Source organism: Ovis aries, chromosome 3 (assembly GCF_016772045.2).
Source record: "Ovis aries strain OAR_USU_Benz2616 breed Rambouillet chromosome 3, ARS-UI_Ramb_v3.0, whole genome shotgun sequence".
NCBI classification, from domain to species: Eukaryota; Metazoa; Chordata; class Mammalia; order Artiodactyla; family Bovidae; genus Ovis; species Ovis aries.
The window spans coordinates 10,524,965-10,548,833 of NC_056056.1; the positions used below are offsets into that span (position 1 = coordinate 10,524,965).

Below are 23,869 nucleotides of genomic sequence, written 5' to 3' on the forward strand. Positions count from 1 at the left end.
GAAAGTACTACATGGTTACGATTTGTTATTTTTATCAGAGATTTGTCAGTCTGAATAATTCACCCTAAGGTCAGTATGGAGTGTAACTTTTCTTTGGGTTATTTTTTATTACACAATTAATTCATGTCGAGTATAGAAAAATTAGAAAACATGTTTCTTCATATAAAAGAAAATTTCAAATTTCTCCTTGTTCCATCATGCAAGGATAATGACTTATTATATTATATAATGATCTACATTTAAAAAGAGGAGCTAGTTAACTTAAATGAATCCCTCATTGGAAAAGCATTCTGTGAAAAAGAGTGTGGAGGTGGGTGTTCTTACTGAGTTGAGGCTACACTGGTCTTTTCCTCCCAGTCCCTTGGGCCCCAGGAAGTCCCTGGAAATAGAGTTGTCATTAGGGGAAGGAGAATGGATTACTCTTAACGAAGTACAAATTAGGAGCCTGTTAGTGAACACTGCCTCCTTTACCAGATCAGCAAGCGGATTTCTAAGGTATCCATTGTTCCTGATTGATTTTGGACAGAGCCAATATATATATATAAACAGGAGTCCCTAACTTGCTGACAGCTAGCTTCTCTGAGCCTAAGCACTAAAGTTGACTGTCAGAGGTATGGGAAGGGAGAAGTAGGGGACAGAGAGCTGGGTGAAGTGACCCCTAATACTAGTTGAGGGCTAGATCTCAGCTGATTTTCAGCATCCGAAGAAGTGCTCCTTACCAGCAATGACCAAGCCAAGGCCTGCTAGGCCGTTGGACAGGTCAGACGAGCAGTGGACAGGAGAGGAACTCGTGTTGTCCATCTCTTCCCATCCCCCAAAAGTCAAAGTGTCAGTTGCTCAGTTGTGTCCGACTCTTTGCAACCCCATGGACTGTAGCCTGCCAGGCTCCTCTGTTCATGGGATTCTCCAGGCAAGACTACTGGAGTGGTTTGCCATTCCCTTGTCCTGGGGATCTTCCTGACCCAGGGATCAAACCCGGATCTCCTACATTTCAGGCAGATTCTTTACCACCTGAGCCACCAGGGAAGCACAGTTAGCCCCCAGCATAGGCTAATTCCATCAGAATTTGTGACAATGAATCGAGTTTAAAAAATGGCAATGCAAAAAGCAATGTGTGTGGTGTCATTGCGTTACCTCTGTTGACATTATTATTTCACACTGGCATCCTACTCTGGGTGGGGAAGAAGAGCTTTAAGGGAAGAAAAAAACAATAAAACAGAATCCTCCTAAATCAGAAGTCAGTTAATTAAATTGCCCTGCCTATATATGGGTTTCCTTGGGCTTCTCTGATGGCTCAGTTGGTAAAGAGTCTGCCTGTAATGCAGGAGACCTGGGTTCGATCCCTGAGTCGGGAAGATCTCTTGGAGAAGGGGATGGCAACCCACTCCGGTATTCTTACCTGGAGAATTCCATGGACAGAGGAACCTGGTGGGATACAGTCCATGGGGTCGCAAAGAGTCAGACATGACTGAGTGACTAACACTTTCACTTTCATATGTGTTTCACTTTCAGTGTTTAATATATCAGGTGGATATGGGAAAGGGGCTGTTTTAACCAAAAGCTGCAGAGCATATAGAATTCAGTTTGGATTTTGCTGTTTGGGAAATGGACCACTGGGTCAGTGTTGGAGGGCCTTGTACCAGAAGCTGGGCTGCCTTGGGCGATGTGGCCCAGAGGGTTCCCAAAGACGGCTGTGGCTTCTCTTGTCTGCATAAAGAGAAAGTTTAGCTGCTTTTTCAGGAGGTATGCCCTAGATTCATTGTTCTTTCTGTATGAGGGCTTTTCAAAAAGGATCTCAGTGGTTTTAGTATACTTTCTTTATAGGATACCCCAAGTGACCAGACCGTTATGAAAAGATAGCATTAGGTTGAAAACTCACCTGCTCTTATGTGATATTGCCTTGATAGTCTGGAAAGGAGGTGGTGAGGGTGGGGAGGGATGAGCATTTTTGCACAGTCAGTTTGGTGCCCCTCATAGCCCGTTATCTCATTTATTCCTTATAAGCAACTCACCTGTATAAGCTGAGGATCAGAGACAAGTAGTTACCCAAGGTCAGACAGTTTGGTAAGGAGCAGGGCTAAAATAGGGCAGGGAATTTAAGAAAAAGATGCCTCTGTTCTTTGTAATCAGGCCTGACAATATGTCTGTAAATTATCCTGGTTATTTATTGTTTGCTTGAGTCATAGAGGACCAACTGTGTGTTGTTTCTTTTCATTCTGCTGTATTAGCAAACATTTTCATTGTCCAGACTGTCCTCATGTATGGAAACGTAACATATGCAGCCTGTTTAATTTTGTATTTGTAAATCTGACTTGATTTCCTTTTTGGCAACAGCTACTGTCTAGAGAAAAGAAAAGATTTTTCTTTGTGTCTGTTTAAAGTGACAGGAATATTGGAGCAAGTAATAAAGATGGAAAGCATTAATTACATACTTCTAAGAATTTAAAGGTCAGACAAGCTAAATATGTATGTTTTGCTCCCTGGAATGTCTGTCTGTTGAAATGGTGCCAGGATAGCTTTGTTCTTACAATAAGAGCCCATATTTTAGATAACCATCAAGTTACTCTGGTATCCAAAAATTATACCAGATTGTTGCTTCAGTTGCTATGAATCTTAAAAGTTTGGGACTCAGGTTTCTGACATTAATGTGATTTGTTTCATGATCCACCAGCTTTGGCCATGTTTAGTTACTACGTCTCATTTTGATTTCCTCTGTTCTCCCCTCAGCTTATGTTGGAGTCTGTCAGCTGCTGCTATGTACATGTCAGGCTAGTGACTTGTAATGTTTATTAATACAATGTCAGTCTTGCTGTTGAAAAAACCGTGATGCTTTCTCAGAAGGTTGCGGTAGAACGAAGCGTTTGATTTCCAGATCCTGTCTGCACTGCGTGGTGAATACATTCTCAGATGTTATGCAGTTCACTGACCTGACAGTTGTGGACCCCCGCCTGGGACCCCATTTCAGCAGGACATATCTGAACAGAAACAGTTTGCAAAACTTTACACACTTAAACTCCTGCCAAGGCAAACTGTTAGCCACTTGAGTTTGTTATAAATACCCAGTGGCAGTGGTTGGAAGTAGCCCATGGTGTGTTTTATATTCTGAACTGAATGTGAATGTCTTTGCGGTTATATAGAGTAGTAAATAATTGAGTTTGATTAGGGAGAGGGACCTCATTATCCCCCACCTGTGCCCAGCTGGAAGGGGAGGGTCGAAATGAAGCCATTAGCTGTCTCTCTTACTGGCATCTCAAAGAGCTCAAATACATCTGTGTCTTATTTTCTTTTCTGGCACAATCAGTCGAGCAAGCTAAGCAGGCATGACCGGATTTGGCAAGTCCCAAGGACTCTGGCAAAGACACACAAGGAGAAGGCGGAGGGGCAGTCATTTTGGCTTCTCACTGCCCATTAGTCTAGTGAGTTATGTTTTTGGAAAATGTCTGTTTTGAAAAAGAGTACTTTGTCCAATGTCAAACATCACATGAGGCACACCATACACTTTGATCTTTAAAAAAAAGATTTTTGTCAATGCAAGGGGAACCAAAATGTGGCATTCACACTAGTGTAAACTCTCTTTATGGATAAAATAATATACCCAAAGGACTTGCTTTAAAGCGGGCATGCTGCAGTTATTACAAGGCTTTCTCCTGCTCATATATTTTCATTTTCTACCTTGAAGTGCTCGAGAATGAACATGCTTGGAATTGGGACCAAAGCAGGCTGGAAACCAAAGGGTCGCATCTTCACTGGGATTCTGAACCGGTCCGGTCAGGGCTGGAGGAGGGCGCACTGCTCCTGTCAGCCTTGTCCTGCTTCCACAAACTGAGGCTGTGGCTCAGGAAACCAGGACCTTGTCCAGGGGCTTTCAGAAAGGGCTCTTGTAGGCCACATGCTGAGTCTGGGAGCTGGGACATTTACAGTCACACTGAATTTGTTGCAGTGGAAGTTGACCTTCACCATAGACTGGTCAGTGGTTCTAATCTGGAAGATATGTTCCCTGTAAGTCTCTTTTTCCTCTGAGTTCCCCGACTCTTTTTCCTCTGAGTTCCCCAAACTCCCTTGGCTATAGGGAGATTTAAAACACAGGCTTTGGGGTCTGGCAAACCTGGGTTCAAGTTCTGGTTCCTCCACTTGGTAGCTGCGCAACTCCAGGCATGTGTCTCAGACTTGCCAAACCTCAATTTCCTCCATTATAAAATGGGACTGATGATAGCACCCACCTTTCCTGGGAGGATTAAATGAACAAAATCCATATTCAATAAATGTCAACTGTTGTCACTTTCTCATCATTATATATATATCACTTCTTTGTACGAAGAAAAGCTGATAGTGGTATTTTGTGTCCTAAGTCACTTCAGTCACGTCCAACTCTTTGCAACCCCATGAACTGTAGCCCTCCAGGCTCCTCCATCCATGGGATTTTCCAGGCAAGAGTACTGGAGTCGGTTGCCGTTTCCTTCTCCGGGGGATCTTCTGTCCCAGGGATCGAACCCAGGTCTCTTACATCTCCTGAGTTGGCAGGTGGGTTCTTTACCACTAGCACCACATGGGAAGCCCAATAGTTGTACTGTCTATTGCTTATTACGTATTTTTTATGACAAGTATTACGTTAACTTAAAAGTATTTAGAAGTAAGCTGTTATGGAAAAACCTGAATGAATGTTTTGGCCAGCCTGGTATTTAGCCCTGAAAACAATGTTATAGTCTGAGCATTATCCTCTTTTTGTAGATGAGAAAACTTTAAGTTAGGGACATTATATCATTTACCCAAGGAAGGCAGAGCTCAGACTCCAAAGCAGGCTCCATTCTATAACTTGCTGTGCTCCACTGCCTTCTGGTGTTGCCACCACTTTTCCAGTATGACGTAGAGATAAACAACTATGTTTGGAGATAGCTCCACTAAGAAGCTTCTCTGACGCACCCCCACCTCTGTCTGCTGGGTTAAATGCCTCTGTGTTTCGGCAGCATTCTGAGCTTGCCTTCATCTCTGTGCTGATCACGCAGAACTGTAATTCTTCCTTTACTTCTTTGTCTTTCTCTCCTGCTGGACTGTGCTATTAATACTTGGGTTAGGTACCATATTGTTGATCTCTGAATCCAAAATAGTGTCTTGAATAGATGACTAACCTCAGGTAGGTTCCCTAATATCTCCAGCCTCAGTTTCAGCAAAATGGATATAACAGTGGTGTTTATTTTAGGGTAGAATAAGTTAATACAGATCTGAAAGGCCTGCCACAGCACCCGGCACAGACTACATGCTCAGTAAGTAGTAGATGCTACTATTATTGTTGGATTTGTTGACTAATAACCTCTTATCTGGGTCTGCAGATCCAAATGCTCTTAATAAATCTCACTGGATTTCTCTACCTTGTCACCATGATTTTTGACTTCCACCAACCCCATCCAAAGCGGAGTTAAGCTGAGGTGGAACATACCTACTTCTCTGGTTTATTCTCTTAAAAAGGAAAACCTTGAAACCGGAGCCCAAGGTGCCCTTCTTTGAGCTTCGGGGGATTTCAGTGCCTGGGCCGGAAGCTCTGTACTGATGAGATCCCAGTGCTGCCACCATGCCCAGCAGATTGCGCATTGTGATGAAACTGTGTTATCAGTTATGAGGGTTGAGATCCATCCCCCCAGATAAGCACTGTCTGCTGGGGGTTTAGGGGAGACGGGCTGAATGGGGCCTCTTCTCTTAGGGTGAAGACTTGGGAACACACGAGAAAGAACACTGTAAACTCCTTCTGCTGTTTGCCAGCCTTAGTTCCAGGTGCTCTGCATTTGTTGTCTGTTTTATCCTTCTGACAATTCTGTAGGCATGTGGCCTCCTCATTTCCTGGACACAGCTGAGGTTCCCACGTGTTAAGACAAAATTTCAGTTAGCCATGGAGCCAGGATTTGAACCAAAGGGTATTGAACTCCCAGCCCATGTGTTTTCCTCTGCAATATGTTGCCTTCCAACCTGCATTCTGATCCCAGCTCTGCCCCTCTAAGTGGAATCTGAGCTTCTTGGATAAAGACCTGTGCCCCTACCTCTTCTCTGTCCCCCACCACCTCTAGGTTAACTTCTAGTGCAGAAACGCTTGTGTCAGGCTAATGCAGGTATAAAAACTTCCCTCTGGTAACCAAGTGGCTTTGCACTGGGACAGAGCTGAATTCCTCAAGTGAGTTATCTTTTTTTAAAATGCCCATACGTTTTTTTCAGTGGTTCCGAGACTTGACAGGGCCTAAGTTGGAACTGACTGAAGCATTCCTGGCAGCATTCAGTCAGCTCCCAGAGGTGGCACCTCGTCCTGAACCCACCACCGGCAGCCCGTGGAAGGGCTAGAATGCCCTGCACGGGCAGAAGAGAAGCCATCTGTCCACAAGGGAGGAGCAGTTTCTGAGCTGAGAGTGGGTTTGTAACCCATCCATCTACCCACCTGTCTGTCCAAGGCCGAGTCATCCCCAGCATGGGTCACAACCCTGAGACTGGAACGCAGTGCTGTGAGGAAGGGAGGAAGGGAGGCAGGGCTGGCACCTTCCTGCCTGCTGCACACATTTCCCCCCCGAGATCATCCTCTCCTCCGTCTCAGACCCAGTGCCCAACATTAAATAAAGGCAGCTTTAAAGGATGTATTTCAATAGACATTTTAGAAAGCCCATAAAAAACCCTAGATATGAAGAAATGAGGCATAAAACCCAGACTGTTTGGAAGTCAAGCTGAAAATTGTGGTAGCAAGCCTCCATATCCATTTATTAAATGGGAGCACCACATAACAGTTGCACCTCCATGGATTCTAAGAAGCATCTCGATCCAGTCCCCTTGGCATCTTAGAAACATTTTAAGTCCCATAGACTTGGGACAGGATCCAAGGTTGGCATTGTATCTGGCAGGAGAGGAACAAGTGGAGTGCGAGGCTGACCCAAGGAAACTTTCATCAAGTCCGCCTGAGCGTGCACGACGCAGGGGTCACAACCTCTTTCTCCTTTAAAAGGTGCTGGTTTTCGCTGCTGCCGAGCCCCTGAGCGAGAGCCCGCACACTCGAGAAGGCACATTCGGCGCCGAGCCTGCCCCTTCCCTCCGCTGTTGTTTTCATTTTCCTCTCATGAACCCTGCTACCCTGGCTGCAGCGCGGAGGCTGTAAAGGAAGATGGAGAGCCAAGTTACCTCAGAATGATCACTATCGTTAACATTCACGGGTGGTTCACTTATCATTCCTGACTGCACAGACATGGCAGCCGCTCGGAAGCGTCCGCAGGTGTAGCATGGTGATACATATTACATTGTGCCACAATGGATTTATGTATTCTGTAACAAAAGAAAAGTGTAATGAAAAAATACAGAAGGTAATCCTTTATTCCCCCACCACGCAATTTATCAGTAATGCCGGTGGGTGATAAGCGTCAGGGATTTCCTCTGCATGCTTTAACCTTGTCACCCAGGTACGTTTTGGTAAAATGACAGAAAAATACAGACAAGGGATTTTCCTCCGTTCAAAAATCTTTTTAAAAGGACACTTTTAATTTATGGAAGTTAGTCCCAACACAAGGCCTCCTTTCGAGCTTTTAGTCCGCCTTTGCTGAAAAGATAAACGTATGGTTGTGAAATAATGCTATCAGCCAGCAGCAGATTAGGCGAGAACCATGAGCAATTTACAAGCCAACTGAAATCTACAAGAGTTGAGGTGAAACCCGGAGCAGCTGGAAGTTCACAAGATGCAGCCCAAGACTACTTTGCAAGTACCCAAGAACTGGTGTTCCCTTTTAGGTCCTCCTCATCCATCGCCCGACATATTGTCACAGATGGAGCGCATACTGACTTCTGAGGAGAAAGCAGGGGAAGGCAGGTCTGAACGCGGACGATTGGCATTTGTTCCAAACACACACTGGCCTGGCGCCAGAGCAAATACCCGCAAGTTTATAAATGCACCAGGCACTTTACATTTCAGAACTGTTGCCAAAGTATCACTTACTACATCGCTCCCTAAATATAGTTTAAAAAAAAAAAAGCTGTTTCTTATTTTGCTTTGATCAGTAAAATAAACTTTTAAAAATTGTTCTGGGATGGGGTCCAGCTTCTGAGGTAAAGAACGGCCTGGGCTCAGGCATGATTCAGTAACAGAGTGTTCAGTAAAATTAGCTTGACAGTTCTCAGGCCTGCTGTTCGATAGCAAGAACTTGACCAAGTTAAAATGGATGATCGTGCTGGCTAGACCAGCATCGGCTTTTGCTTTTTAACAAATGGAATGTCAAGGATTAAACAGCAAGCCGTATGGAGAGGGAAGGGGGTGGAGATGTCTTTGTATTAGGGAAGCAAATTGGGTCCTTGGTTTTGAGATCAGCTCCCATCCCCCGTGGAAAGTCAGCCACCTGGTTGGTTCCAAGGTGGGTTGAAGGCCCCTTCCCAGCCTGTCCTACCATTGGGAAGCTTTTCCGTGGCTTAGCTTGGGGCTTGGCTTTTCTTTCCGATTTCTTGTCAGTATGAAGTTCTGCCATGTTTTTTGGCTGTGTTCCGTTTTGAGATTCTTGGTGGGGAAGTGGGAAGGCAACCAAACTCCTTGTGGCAATTCCCATGTTCCATAGTTGGAAACTTGGGTCCCATTTGTTACATGAGCTGCTTGGAATTGGCCTGTTTTGTTTCTCTGCCCAAGCATAGTGAGTAGTGTTTGTGATACTTGCTCTTGCAATTAACAGTCTTAGTGAAGTTATATTTCACCCAGGGATGGGTTTCTTTTTCAAGGGTACTTGCTCCTTACCAGTTTTTTCCTGTCTAGATGACCCTTGCACCCCAAGTGTGATTGGCTGGAAGCTTATAAGTAGTGTTATTATTTTGTCTTGTAATTATTTACTCCAGCTAATATTTTGCTTGACCTTCTAGGACTGAGTAGATTAAAACATGACTACTGAAGTATACACAAACTGTGCGTTTTGGCTTTGTTTTTTTTAAATTAATGCTTCTTTATTTATTTGCTTGCCAGCTAGGAGGAGTCTTTGTTTCCCTTACTCTGAAGTGCTTTGGGCTACCTTATCCACCCCTGCGCCCCCACATTGGGTTTCCCAAGTGAAAGCGTTAGTCGCTCAGTTGTGCTCTGCTCTTTGCGACCTATGGACGGTAGACCTCCAGGCTCCTCTGTCTGTGGGATCCTCCAGGCGAGAATACTGGAGTGGGTAGCCAGGCCCTTATCCAGAGGATCTTCCCGACCCAGGGATCGAACCTGGGTCTTCTGCATTGCAGGCAGATTCTTTACTGTCTGAGCCACCAGGGAAGCCCAGGCTTCCCAGGTGGCCCAGTGGTAAAGAATCCGTCTGCGAATGCAAGAGATACAGGAGACACGGGTTCAATCGCAGGGTCAGGAAGATCTTCTGGAGAAGGGACTGGCTACCCACTCCAGTATTCTCACCTGGGGAATCTCATGGACAGAGGCGACTGTCCATAGGGGTGCAGAGAGCTGGACACGAGTGAGTGGGCACACAAGCGTGCACCCCACATTTCCCCTCAGGGGCTCCGTGAGCTTTAATATGACAGTGGTATCTGCCTGCAGTGACACCTGCTGACACAAGCCAAGTGTATCATTTGTTAGTCCTTGCTGCAGGATTTTGCTAGTAGCCCACACAGACCAATTGGATTCATTTTAAGATAAACAGAAAAATCTTCCCTAATTCTGCCCTCTCTTTCACTTGAGACTGTTCATATTAGAATGCTTCTCTCTCTCTCTCTCATTAGAAGTAGGTTTATAACCCATTTTTAAATAATTGACACTTCAGTGTACACTTATTAATACTTAAACTCAGTGAAGACTGTATTCACATCCCTTTGGCTGAATATTGGTGATGATTTAATATTTGTCTTTTCCTGCAGAAATGCTGCTCACGGATTCTCCCTTATTCAGGTGGACAACACAAAGGTCACCATGAAAGAAATCTTGCTAAAGGCAGTGAAGCGAAGAAAAGGATCCCAGAAAATTTCAGGTGGGACAGTTAAATCACATCCTGGCAGTAGAAGCTTAACACTTAGTTAAAAATGCTGGGTTGTGGGTGTGCATGTAGGTGGGTGTTTGATAGCTGGCTGGATTGGTTCAGATACCATTGCTGGGTTCAGTTAGCAAAGGTACAGCAGGAAGTGATTTTTAAGCTGCCCTTGGGTCCAAGGAAGGAATTGGGTCAGTAGCATATGTGAGAATATTGTGTTCATGTCACTTGTGGAAGCTTCTTCATTAATCTGTGATAGATTAGGACAAAGCTACTTGAGCTAACTGTTGGTTAGTGTAAAGCTATGTAGAAAAACTGCTTTTAATTTCATGTTTTCATATAATTTTCCATGGAGGAAACTTCTGGTTGCTAGTGTTTGAGGTATGGAATAAAACATTTTTTCATTTTTACCAAATGAGAGCAACTGTTAAGAAAAAAAAAAAAAGAACCAGACTTTTTTAAAGAAATCACTCACACACAAGTAGCTGTTAATCACTAATTTCTCATTACCCAACTTTATACAGAAAATAAGCTCGTGGTATTAGCTGTAATATTTAAAGGGTACAAGAAAAGAAAATATTCCCAGTATTGAGAAATATTTTGAGAAATAGCTCAAAGATCTATCATACCATAGCCAACTTTAGTATAAATCTGCCTATCTGTAACATGTCAAATATCTGAGTTTTGTAAACAAATGAGACTTCTTAAACACCTTTGGCTTATGTTTCAGAAAGGGTAACAAAGCATGGCTCAGGTTGAAGAAAATAGTTTTGCGTTCCTTTTAAGGGGAGGAATATAATCTGTTCCAGATTTAATTAGCTATCTTCAGATGAAAGCTGAAGTTTTAATAAAAGTTAGAAGAGATAACACAGTGAAGGACACGGATGAGCTGTCTCAAGGCCATATTCCAGGGGAACGATAAGAGCTGTAAAAAATGGCAGAGGAGAGCAATTGAATGGAGCAATGAAAATCTGATTCTCATAAAAAAGAGAGAGAGAGAGAGATGCTGGTAGGGGCGGTTGTAGATGAGACCTGCTAGCGTCTGCAAGCAATTTGGATGCTTGCCAGGAGTCATTGTTCACCCTCGGCTGTGGCGGCTCCGTCCAGATGTGCCAACTGCACGTTTCGGCTTTTGCCAGCTGACTGCGCCGTTTGATAACCAGCTCTCTGGATGCCCATCACTGGCCGCAGAGATAGAATTAAATGATGATGATCTTCCCACAAGTTGGGAGAGGAAACAATGCATATAAATCTTGATTTCATCTCAGCATGAGAAGTCTTTATCCATCATCACTCATAATGAACAAGTCGTTAGCTGGGATGAATGGTGTTCTGGTTTTTCCAAACACCTCTTTTGTTCATTTTTTGGGTGACTTTTATCCATTGCGTGGGGGTCAAACCTCTTTGCATTTAAGAGATGATTGAAGAGGCATAGCCTCTCCTTCCCAGGGGAAGGTAGATATTTGGGGGGTTCTAGGTGCCAATCTAATAGCGTTTAAACAGCTTTAGTTATTTACAAATGTTAAATGAGCATTCATCTACCTTTAGGATCCTGGTCTTTTCCTCTTGTTTTTGTTCCTAAATTTTTTGTATACTAGTTTATGACATATTTATTATATTCAAAGATAGCTTTATTCTGAATTGCCCAAGAGGAGGTAGAACTAACTTTTTTCACCTTCTTAATAGAAATTCTGCTGTTGCAGATTTTTTTAGATCATGAAAGCTCATGAACTCACTGCCATAAGCTGAACCAGTGTCTTTCCCTCTGTCTTCAGCTTCCCTGTCCAATTCCAGACCTATTTATCTGTGTCCATCTCCAGCAACCATGGTTATCATACACACATTTATTTATGTTCACCTTTGTACACACATCCCTGCTGTTGCCGTCAGAATCTTTGCCGTATCACTAGTGAAGAGTTTGGACTTGTTGTCTGAAGAACAGTGATCTGCATTATTTATTCCTTTCCATACTAGAGAAGTCAATTGAGATTGATGCATTTACATAAATTACTGTCCATTTTCTTGATCCAAAAGGCTTTTAAAAATAAGAACCTCTTTCTGTTGCTTTGTTAAGTCTGGTCTCAGGAAATAGAAGGATCTCCACTTTGGAAACTGGATGTTTATTTAAGGTTGGCTCAATAAAGGCAGGGTATGTTCTGTGTCTTTGAACTTTGTATTATGTAGTGGACTTGTTTTGGAGGGGATTAATGAAGAGGAAAATCCTCCTGTCATAGAGAGAAACACAAGTACGTTTACTTAAAAAAAAAAGTCTGTTAGTGCTCACAGTTGGCTATGAAATACTTGTTACTTACCCATCCTGACACCTAAACTTAGTCATGAACTTGGTGGCAGGAAATACCAGGTTAGAGACCCTCATTCTGCCCTTCCTAAGCCTCTCCCACAGGGACCTGCTCAGTCTTTGCAAGAAGGTGCCTGCCCTGCCTGATGTCTGGCTCAGCCCTCTCTTCAAACAGCTTTCACTGGATTGAGCACAGAACAATATTTGTCTCTGCTACTTTTATTTAACTGAAGTGAGAAGGGAGGAATACCACTTAAGATTAGACAACATGTTCCACGTGGGGTCAAGAATTCTCACACTATTTGTGCATTAGTGGTTAGTTGTACTAGACCAGGATTTCAGAATTCCTTTGCTGGGCTGACAGTGAACTTGGGCTGCTTCCCTACAGACCTTTAACATCTCTCATCTGTTTTTTGCAACTGACCATACAACTCTCTGTTTAATGATAATAAATTGAAAACTTAAACTATTTCTTTATTGAATCAGGCTGTGGGCTTAATGACCATCCTAGTGTTTAAATACTCTGTTGCCCTGCCCTCTAGCATTCCCTCACCAATTTTCTTTTATTGAAAATGAGAAGATGGCAGGTATTTGAGCAAAATAATTCTTCTTTGTTTAGGTAAATAGCTTTGTCAATGGAAACCTTTAGGGTTTTATTATAAAATATTTTTGCTTTTTACGGATAGAATATCATTACAGACACTTGTAACTGATCTAAAATTTTGACTTGCATTATTTGTAATTATTTCATCAAGTCATAACTATTTATGAACACTGCAGGGTTTTGCTATTAATATTCATGTACTGAACTTATGGTAATCTTTTCACACTGTGTTCCAGTCAGTTCTCTGCTAAGGCCCATTTTTTAAGCCCATTTTTAAATGTCTCTTTTAGATTCTCTCTCCGGCTTTTCATTTTATTACTGACCTACTTGACATTTGGAATCTACCTGCATTAGCAGAAAAATCCCTGCTGTTTTAAGAAAATTGTAAATGAATAATGTGGTTTTAGAAGAATTAGCAGAAACTTCTTTACTAACTTTAAGTTGGGTGGGTATGTTTTTGACATAATGAAGAATAGCCTGTCAGATCCCTTTATTTAATCAATAAAAAATACTAACCTGTTATTTGGTGAGTAAAGGCTTTATTTAGTTCATGAAGTTCTCCTTTTATCAGGTTCATCCTCAAAGTCAGTAATGAGCTTCTTAGTATTTTGTTGTTGTTTGAAATATTATTACCAGTCTCCTAAAGTGTATTGTTGGGTATGACAGAGGCAGTTGAGAAATGAAGGTAGATACAAATTCAGTTTTAACATTGATGCAGAAGTATAAGTATCTCTGGATCTACACAGAGAGAAGGCTTTGAAGTAGGTTTTTCTAAGCAGAATAGTTTTCTGGCTCTATTTGGAGGTGTTCTTCTTTATCATTTGCTGAAAGATTGAACTAGAAGCATATTAACTTTTTTCCTTCCCCCCGTCCATTCTTGCCTTTTAATGTGAAAGACAATTTTTTATTAGTCTGAAGATCCTTTTTGAAAAGTTCTTATAATATTGTTAATAAGACTTAATGGCACTCATTGCTACTTTTCTTGTACAAAATTTCACCTAGAATTTGAGAGAGAAATGTTAACTATGTCAAGTGAACTCCCTCTTTTAACTTCTCCATTCAGAGGCACAGACCACATTGTTGATTGCTAACTTACTGTGTTTTCACTTAACCCCTAGAATGTCACCAAGGGGATAGTCTAGTCTAGGACTTCTCAAGCACTATTCCCTAAAGTACCACAAGGAGCAGAGAGGCGAGTGAACGTCTCACACAGGGTGTGTGGGGTTCTGGTCTGAGGGACAGGCAGTGATGACATCATTGGATTCTCAAGTTTTATCTTAAAAATTCATGTAAAATGTAAATATCCGTACTGTATTTGTAGCTGTGTGTACATTCACTCCTCATGTCCTCTCCTGGGTCAGACCTGTGCTGGGGGTAGGGAGACAGTGGTGAAACAGATCTGTAGGGCCCTTGCTGAAGAGGAGCTTAGGGGAGAGTAAATGGAAGGGGCTGAGAGCTAGAAGCTGAGATGCTAGGATGGTCAGGAAGTTCCTCTCAGAGAAACTGACATTTGAATTGTGACCTTCACATTGAAGCAGTGAAGAGTTGGAGAAGGGCAGTATCTTTCAAAGCCTTGGCTGTTAAAGGCATACTACTTTAATATAAAAAGAACATTTCCATTTACTTCGCAGTTAGTTAACTTTCTGCTCCCCTCAAAAAAATTGTAGTGAAAATGATCATTGAATTCTTCCCTGTGCTAGCTTCGTACATCATCTGAAACATAAGTGAGTCTTTCCTTTTTTTACCTCCAGAATATATCCTAAATTCAGTCTTTTCCATCTTCATTGAATGAGTCCAGATCACCGAGACCTCACCTGGATAGTTGAACCAGCCCCTTGGCTGCTTTTTCCTGCCTCTGCTCTTGGCCCCTCCAGTCTCTTGCCTACAAAGCAGCAGACAGAGGGGTTTTTAAAAAATATAAATCAGATCGTATTCGCTCCAAACCCTTCAATGACTGCCAGTTGCATTCTGAATAAAATCCAGACTTCTAACCACTGTGAAATACACTGAGGCCCAAAGAGGGAATGGGACGTACAGAGGAAAGAACTGGAAAGCAGTACAGAGCTGATGGTTGCAGTGTGACAGAGAAGCACAGATCAGGCCCAGAGCCCAGGAAGCCGAGGTGTGGACTCACAGCCTGTGACCTAATGCAGACCTGCTGGAATAGGCCGGCAGCACCTGGGTCGGGCTCGGACTGTCTCCCTGCAAACTCACATAAGAGGCCTTACTTTCAGGCCAGATAGGCCTAGACATTTATATACGATACTAATGTTAAGAATGTTTTAAGGAGATTTGTGTGTCGGGGAGAAACTGTTCCTTCCCCAAGATCTTCTCTAGCAGGGTTAGAGTTGATTTGTTGAGTGCCTTTGTGTACTTACAGCATCTTGTTTAATCTGCACAACACCCCTAGATGGGAGATCTTATTGTGCCTGTTTTATAGATGACACTTTAAAAATGATAAAAAGTAGAGGGAAATGTGCATCTTAGAAATAAGGAGCTTTGATAACTATATGTGTAATCATACACTTTCCTCTCTCAGCCCCCCTTTCCTCAGTTCTTAGAGAAGTTAAAGTTACCCAAATTTCCCCAGTAAGCAAATGACAGAATCTTAAATTGGAGCCCAGACTTTTTTGACCTCAAAGCCCATACTCTTTTTATTGCACCATGTTGCTTATTACAACCCTAATGGGAGAACAAATTTAAAATTCTGTAAACAGAAATGTTCATTGATTCTAAGATCTAAATGCACCAGGGAAGTGCAGCATTTAAAGGAACCCTGTGGTGAATCTGGATATAAAGCCAGGAATTCTTTTTGTAATTGCACAGTTTATCTGTATTGGTGTCAGTTTTAATGTTTTATGTCTAGCTTTCTTAAAGCAACATACACCTGTCCTGAGCTGCCCTATGGAAAAGGGAAGCCCATATGTTTTAGATGGAGTAGGGTTTTTAACACTCTCCTAAGCTAAAGAATCTTCTGGCTGTAAAACTGAGCAGAGCCCTGCTTCTCGTGTAACTGTAAAGACAGAAAAACCCAGTTCACCTTCCTTCTGTGGAAGTAGTCTGCCAGCCAGAAACACAAGACAGGTACTTTCCTTATGTTGTAGCAGATAATACCCTTTTAAAAAGGAGAAAGAAAAGGTAAATAGGACTGTTTAAATGTTCCTTGTCAAAAGGGCAGTAATTTCTGCAAAAAACTTCTCTTCCTAAAAGAGTAAGTAATCATACAGATGTCACTCACGTGTGGGAGCTGGATAAGAAATAAAGACCTGATGCTTGGTGTCCAGTGACCCAGTGGGAAAATGATACAGTAAATGCGGACTGCAAGGATGCTTCCAGGTCAGAAGTGGCCCCTGCAAGGAGCTTGGAGTTAAATATTCCCCCTGCCTCCTTTCTCTGCCTCTTTATCTTGTGGTTTCATCTCACCTGAGCCTCCCCCTGTCTGGAGTGCTCTGCGGCTCCTGATGGATCTTCTTGAGTATAGAGCAGAGCACATTAAAGATGGCATTGCAGTCAACTATTTTATCCAGAAAGCCTGGAAATTTAGAGAATTTATGTCAAGCAAAAATCTTTTGGAACCACTTTAGAGACCCAATTATTTTAGAAGGGTGTTATGAGCTCTTGCAGCTGCCACATCAGAAAAACTCGAAATATATCATTTGCCAAAACTACGTTTGACCAGCATTTACTCTTCCTACTAGTTGCTAATCTTTCAGAAGTTCATTTTCCATCACAAAATCTATTCATTCCTCCCGTCTGGGGCAGTCACGGGCATGGATTAGATTAAAGGGGGAAAAAAAATGGAAGGAAGAAAAAAGACAAAGACTCCCAACAAGCTCCGTGAGGGTAGAGGGGGCGCATGCATTCTGGAGTAAGGACCTTTCCCGGGACCCACTAGGGACTAATTCTGAAACCCCGCTAATTTAATAATAGCACTTCAGGAAAGAAGAAAGAAATACTACTATATTAAATGTACATATGGGTTGTAAGCTGTAGCCTGGGTTTTTAAGTGTTTTAAAATGTATTTTTAGAGTAAGAAAACCGAATGTGTCATCATGTACTTACCTTTCTGAGCTTTCCTCTCCTGAGCTGTAACATCCTGAGAGGATGAATCAGGGGCCCCATACAGAAGGCCTTGTGTGCCGGATGGCTCCGAGACCCCCTGCTTGGTGCCGTGATCATCACCCAGTGCTGCCTGCTCCATTCCAGCCACCGTGGGAGAAATCAGGTAGAAATCTGGTGCAGAAACAGACCCAGCAGAAGAGGCTCTCAACTGCGGAACATGCGCTACCAGAGCAGCAGAAAAGAGAGGCAGGGCCTGAGGAAAGACGCTCCGGAGGAAGCCATTTGACAGCTTTGTTTTGAAGATTAACTAGGACTTTGCCAGATGGATAAGAGAGAAAAACATGCCAGGCAGGGGTAGTCTAAGGTATAGTCACAATATTCCAAATTTCTCGAGCAGGGATGGGGCAGAAGAGGATAAGCTGCTAGGCAGGGCCAGAGCCAATCAGGCCAGGCTTCTACTTCTGCTCAAAACTAGAAGTCCATTTATTTATTGGAGGGCCAGTTATGCCGAAGGCACTGTCTAGACACCAGGGATTTCACGGAAGCCAAGAACTGGTCCTTACCCTCCAGTCGCTTACTGTTTAGTTGGGGAGAGAACCAGGCCTTCCCAATGCCATGCAAGCGCTGAGTGGAAACAGACACAGGACCTGGGTGGACACAGTGGAAGGGGAGCCCTGGGCGGGTGTCAAGGAGTCAAGGAGGACTATCCTAAGCAAATACTCCAGCTGAAACCGGAAGGTGAGTAGAAACTGGCCAGGTGAGGCGGGTTGAGAGTGAGCTCTTCAGCAGGAAGAACAAAGTAAGAGCCCTTTGTGCCTTCTGGAAGCCGCAGGTGGCTCAGTACAGTAGCATGGTGGAGTAGGAGGAGCTGGGAGGATGGTGTGCTGGACCAGACCATGTTCATGAACTGTGCTGAATTTGAATTTTATTTTGATGGCAGAGGTGAATCATTGGAAGGAGAGCAGTATAGTCAGAATTTTTTAGAAAACGTGCTATTGTAATACAAATGTATTTGAGGACACGAAACAAGAGGCTCTAGAGGACTCTGTCCAACAGGCACCACGTGTGGAGACAGTGGGTGGTGCTCAATTCAGGAGGCAGAGGGTGGACACCGCGGTAAAGTCTCATTTCTTTTATTCAAGCTGAATGCACAGTTTAGGGGAGAATTGAAAAAGCTTGGCGCTGCCACCAGGTCTCCTGGCTTAGTATTTAAACAAGGTGGTGGCAGAAGATAGGCTTTTAAAGAGTTGTGGTCTTTTTTAAATAAAATTAAATACTGGTTGAAAACAAAATTCTAACTTTTTGGAGGTGTGTGAAGTAAAAAGTGAAGGTTTTTTCTTTGTTGTGAACCATTTGGTTTTTTATTCACTTCACATGCAGGTATACATACAGGCTGTAAGTTTCATGTGGGAAGGACCCTGTTTTATGTTTTTCTTTAAATCACTGAATACCTAACATCTAGCAGAATGCCTGTCAAATAGAGGACACCGAAAAAAGTTTGTTAAGTGAACTCATGAAAAATATATTCATGTCATTTAAAAATAACACCCTGTAACAGATATGATTTTGCTTTTTTTCTTTTTTAACTCAATATTGTGTCATAAGCATTCTTCTGTGTTAGAGTGACCACTGCATTTTTATCTTTTTAGTTGAATTCATTTAACTTAACTCTCCATTGATGGGCATTTCGATGATTTCCAGATTTTAAGTATTAAAAAAACATGCAGTGAGCAATCTTGTAGGAATATTCATTTCACATTTTTGCTAGGTTTTAAATATGGGAGTGTTTGTCAGAGGTTTGTTTATTTAAAATGTTGAGAAAAACAAACTTCCCCTCAAAGCATCTACCCGTCCTTTGACACTCCCAGAGTACGTGGGAGCGCCTCTTTCCTCACCTTGTTCCAGCGCTGGATGTCGTTAGTCTTGAACTTTTGCCAAGCTGATGGTTGGCAGTTAATAGGTAGTTTTAATTTCCATTTCTAGATTTCTAACATAATTAAACATTTTTAAAGTTTGTATTAGTCACTTATGGACAGGGAGGCCTGGCGTGCTGTGATTCATGGGGTCGCAAAGAGTCGGACACAACTGAGCGACTGAACTGAACTGAACTGATCTTCTAAAAGATCATTCTTATGTCAGTTAACTGTTTTAGTGGGAAGAAGGATTGAGGGGAAGTCTAATTTCAGAAAACTGTTGTTAAAAAATAAAAATAAAAATAAAAAAAAAAGAAAACTGTTGTTAAGAAATGCCCCCATAGTTTAGATACAATTCTTCCCACCCCGCCTACCTCTTTCTTGCCCACACAGATGCGCACGCGCACATACACACCCCGATATATAGAGAAAGGCATGCATCCAGCCCAGGCCATTTTGCTTGTTGCTGCCTGGCCATTTGTTCACCAGCAAATCTTTTTTTTTTTTCCCCCTGTGTTTAGAGAGAACTAGCTGGTAATTCACAAGACTGCACTTCACCTTATTTGATACTTTTTGTTGTTACCTGCTTGCTTTGTTATCAAACCTAGTTTCAAAAACAGATTTTTGGTTAAATAGTTTTAGGTTGGTACATAATATACAGTTCTTAGAAAATGCATCATACTGGAAATCAGAAATGTAGACAAAAAAGCTGTCACCCCTTAAGAGGTGTAATTTGGGGAGGCACGTTGCAGGATGCGTCTGGCAGCTTTATGAACAGCACCAGCACCAAGGGCAACTGCAGGGGGTTAATGGGGACCCTGCATCATTCCTTGCCATGTGCCTGGTGAGTAAACTCCTAGAAGTTTCTGGGAATGGTGGCAAGTGAGGAAAAGGCTGCAACCAACAATCAGTGTCACAAAGTGGGGATGACTAATTCGCTGAGGAGATCGTTGAGACAGATGTTTAATTAGCTGAAGTCAGAGTGGATAAATTGGGAGAGGACTGCCTATGCAGAGAGATGCCTTTTCCCCTCATCTCTCATTTAACTGTGGGTTGTTCTTTTTTTGTCCTTACCGTTTTCTTTTTGAAGATAACATCCTCAGAAACGGGGGGGAGCAGGAAAGAAGGGGTGGAGAGAAAGTAACCTTTGTTTACACTTACTGAACAGTTACTGTATTCTGATATTTTTGTATTTAACCTTTACAGAAGTCTTGTGCGATGGGCATTATCTCCTTGCTGTGATCACGAAAACTGAAGCTGTGTGCGTGCATATTGTGTGTGTTTATGAGTGCATACTCGTGTGTTACTAATGAGTAAAGTAGGTGAGGTACGAACCTAGACCCCTTAATTCTTGAGCCCTTTTGTTTTCCTCTACCACAGTTTCTCAGTGCAGTGCAGATGAGGGAACTTTCTGGGAGTAAAGGTATTGACAGGAGCTGGTATCACACAGGTGTATGCATTTACCAAAACTATCAAATAGTACTTGTAAAATATATGTGTTTCATTGTATGTAAATTTTACCAAAATATTAAAAAGATTCTTAAACAAATGTTGAAAACCAGTTACTGTTAATCACACTGAAGTACTTAGGCATGACTGCACTGACGTCTGTTCCTTACTTTGAAATACACTTTTTAAAAAAAGATGGACTGAGGGATAGATATATGATAAAGCCAATACAGTAAGGTGTTAATTGTAGGATCTAGGTGGTGGTTACCTAGATTTTCAGTGTACCTTTCTTTTAATTTTTTGTGGTTTTAGAAAATGTTCATAAGAAAATAGGAAAGAACTCATTAAAATGTAAAAATATATGATTTAAATTCTGCCCATACTGACATAAATTTCTGAACTTGCAAATATACATCCTCATGGCATAGAAAGCACTAATATTCTTTCTGTAAGATGCTTTATCTTTCATTACTTCACATGTTAAATGATACCTTTGAGGTCACAGTTTCTTTCCATTGACCTCTAGTTTTAAGTAGCATGTGGAGTTATGAATGTAATAAGAATTGCTACCACTCATTGAATGTTCAGACTTTACCAGGCAGTCTACCACTTTTTAAAAAGATCATTTCAACTAACCTTAAAACAACTATTTGAATTGGTTGTTATTTTTGTTTTATAAATGAGAAAGCTAAAGCTCAGAGAAGCTGCAGGACTGGTCCTAGGTCACAGGTAAGCTGAGAGCTGGGGCTTGAATCCAAGTTTGGGCTCCTAACCATGGTGCTGTCCTTCCTGGCAGAGGTGACAGGGTCCCCAGCTCAGTGGGGGCGGGGTGCTTTCCTCCCAGCTTCAGCTGATGAAAGCTAATGACAGCATGATTCGTGGAAGGGGCGTAGGTTGTAGAACCAGCCCAGCCCAAGTCCCCAGCCCAGCTGTACCTTTCATACCAGCTATGAAGGTAGGCAAGTCAAACCTTTCTACCTCAGTTTTCTCTTCTGTCAGTAGGGACAGTCCTGTCTACCTTGCAGGGTATTGTTTTGGCTGAATGCATGTAAAGCACTCAGTCTATAGGAGGCATTCAGTGAGTGTCACTGTCTTTATCCCCATGGCCACAGCCACACGAGGCATACTGTAAAACCTGGCTTTCTAGGTTGTGATTTCTTTCCTACCCATAGGACTTGGCCCTTGCCTGTGCTTTTTGTTTTTCCAGTACCTTAAGCTTATGGAGAGCTTGTGCCCAGTGGAAGAGCCAGTCTTTGGATTTGTTTGGATGTGGGTCTGTCGGAAGCACCCTTTACATGGAACAAGGGGAAAGCTTGGCCCAGAGCATCAGCTCTAATTGTTTTTGACTAACCCAAACCATATATATCGGGGTGGCTTAAATATCAGGGCTCATTTGTCATGTAGCTTATATCAGCAAATTTAATTTACTCCAACAAAGAGTCTAGAGACAAAGTGAACAAACCATCATTGCCTGTATCAAACATGTTTACAAGTGACTTTTAAAAGCCCCTGCATTAACAGTGAGTAGCTCCGAAAGGCTATTGCTTCTTCTCAGAAAACATTTAGAAGAGGAAACAGAATTAAATGCCAATATGACTTTTGAGTGAATGACTACAGACAGAGAGGTTTGGGGTGCTGCCTCTGCCCCTTAATTTCCCCTACTAAGAGTCTTGATCTTCGCCAGAGTAGAAAGTCCCCTTGCTTCTCCTGAAAGCCCTCTTTCTTGGGGCAGGCCATTAGTGTGTTTATCCTGTTAGGAGCTGCAAGCTCCTCTACCAAGACTGAATTTAGCCACCTGAAAAATCATCACTTTAGAACAGTTGCCCCTCCACAGAAGACTTCTCCAAGACCAGCCCGGGGACCTGAGACACCTACTCCTTCCTCACAGCTTTCGGAGGCCTACCATGGAGCTACTCTTTCCCCATAAGCAATTTAATAGACAAGCGTTCACAGTTTCAGTAACTACTTTCCATAACAAGCTTTTCGTTTTTGAGTAAAGCCACAAATACTGGGCTTTCTGCAGCAGCTCTAAATATTTTCAGAAAAATAGTCTTCAGTGAGGGTGTTCCTTTTTCTACTATACCTTACAGTGGTGCCCAGAGACAAAGATGACTTACAGTCAGAAGACATCAGGAGTGGCACTGGGAAGCAAGTCTGGGGAGGACGTGTTGGCACCTACTTCTCCCTAGCTCCTGATCACAGCAGGCCAGTCGGCAAGTTGCAGAGACTCTACTGTGCCGGCAAACCAATTTTTCCAGCAGAAAGACAGTGAGATGTGATTAAAACCCAAGTGCTGCAAGAGATACGAGGTGGTCTGTTGGAACTCCTCAATCTTCCCTTAAGCTGTCACCACATAATTATAGAAATATCAAATCATAACCCCAGCTTCCCCCACCCTTTGTTCTTGGCATATTGTGTTTAATAGAACAGTGTGAATTAGGATGAAGTTAAGACAAAGTGTGACTAAAGTCCAAAAAATCCCAAGGGTCCTTCAGACCCCTTGAGCACAGTGTGTTCCACACCAGACTCATCACTCAATAAATGTTGATGGAATCTCTGCTGCATTGCAGACATTGGAAAAGAATGACCTGGCCTCTTCCTCGAGAGCTCTCGTCCCAGTGGGGAGACGGCCAATAAAAAGTAAGCAAGCCAACAAGATGCCTCTGATGGAGAGTCTCTCTTCCAGCCTTTAGTCTGCCCACTTTCTGACAAAAAGGACTTCTGTGAGAGCCAGGTTTGTCATTTGAAGGGAGTACATCTCACCCTCAAGATAGGGCATTCCCTCGGCCTTTGCATTTCAGTAGGTCATTTCCGTGCACCTCCTAATTGGCTACCGACACCACTCTCTGATGCAGGAAAAAGTGTACAGGATAGCAGGGGCTGAGTGAATTCATGAGCACTGAGGGACCCATTCAGGTCCACAGTGGAAATTGAGAGGCACCGGCCGTATCTCAGCCTTGGAACTGCTAGAGATACACTGACCCTCGGCCACTCAGCCTCACATCAGAGGGTTCCTAATACGTCAATTTTGCCAGATGTTGGAGAGTCCCTACCAAGGCAAAGGATGAGAACTCTCCTTTCCTTTGGGAGAGGGTTTAGGATGGGGGCAGTGAGCTTTCACTGGAGTCAAATGGAGGCCCTTCATGCAGAAGAATGGGTTCCTTTTGGCTTACCAGCACCAAACCTCAGCAGCACCATAGGTGGCCTGCAGTTGGTGGCTAACACGTGCTGTGGAATGAACTAAGGAGGAGCAGCAAGAGCCCGACTACGGCCCACAGCTGCTGCTCTCCCTCAGGCCCAAGGCTGCTCATTTCCTATTTTGGAATGGACTTTGACTATTGGAGGTCAAACTTCCTTCAAGAATCAGATCATTGAATGAACAACGTAAATATCCTAAAAATGAAACGCAGCGCACATCAGCTGAAATTAGTGTTGCCTCCCAGGTTTCCTTACTCACTTGGATCTCTGATGAGTCCTGTGGGAGCCAGAGGAGTATGCCAGAAAGTCATTGTAAGTATTGATGATCAAGTAGGGAGGAGGAGGCTGCTGCCCACGCTGTATCACAGGAAAATAAAATAGAATAAAACAAAGACTG

The 23,869-nt window shown here is 42.8% G+C and overlaps 1 protein-coding gene across 19 annotated transcripts in view; it reads left to right on the forward strand.

Moving 5' to 3' along the window:
* The window catches only part of MAPKAP1 (MAPK associated protein 1), a 240,055-nt gene that overhangs the window by 135,528 nt on the left and 80,658 nt on the right, over positions 1-23,869 (forward strand). For all 19 annotated transcript variants that reach the window (XM_042245202.1, XM_027965752.2, XM_042245212.1 and 16 more), the window contains 1 exon segment: positions 9,838-9,947. In XM_042245202.1, the coding sequence (XP_042101136.1) occupies positions 9,838-9,947 (110 nt within the window).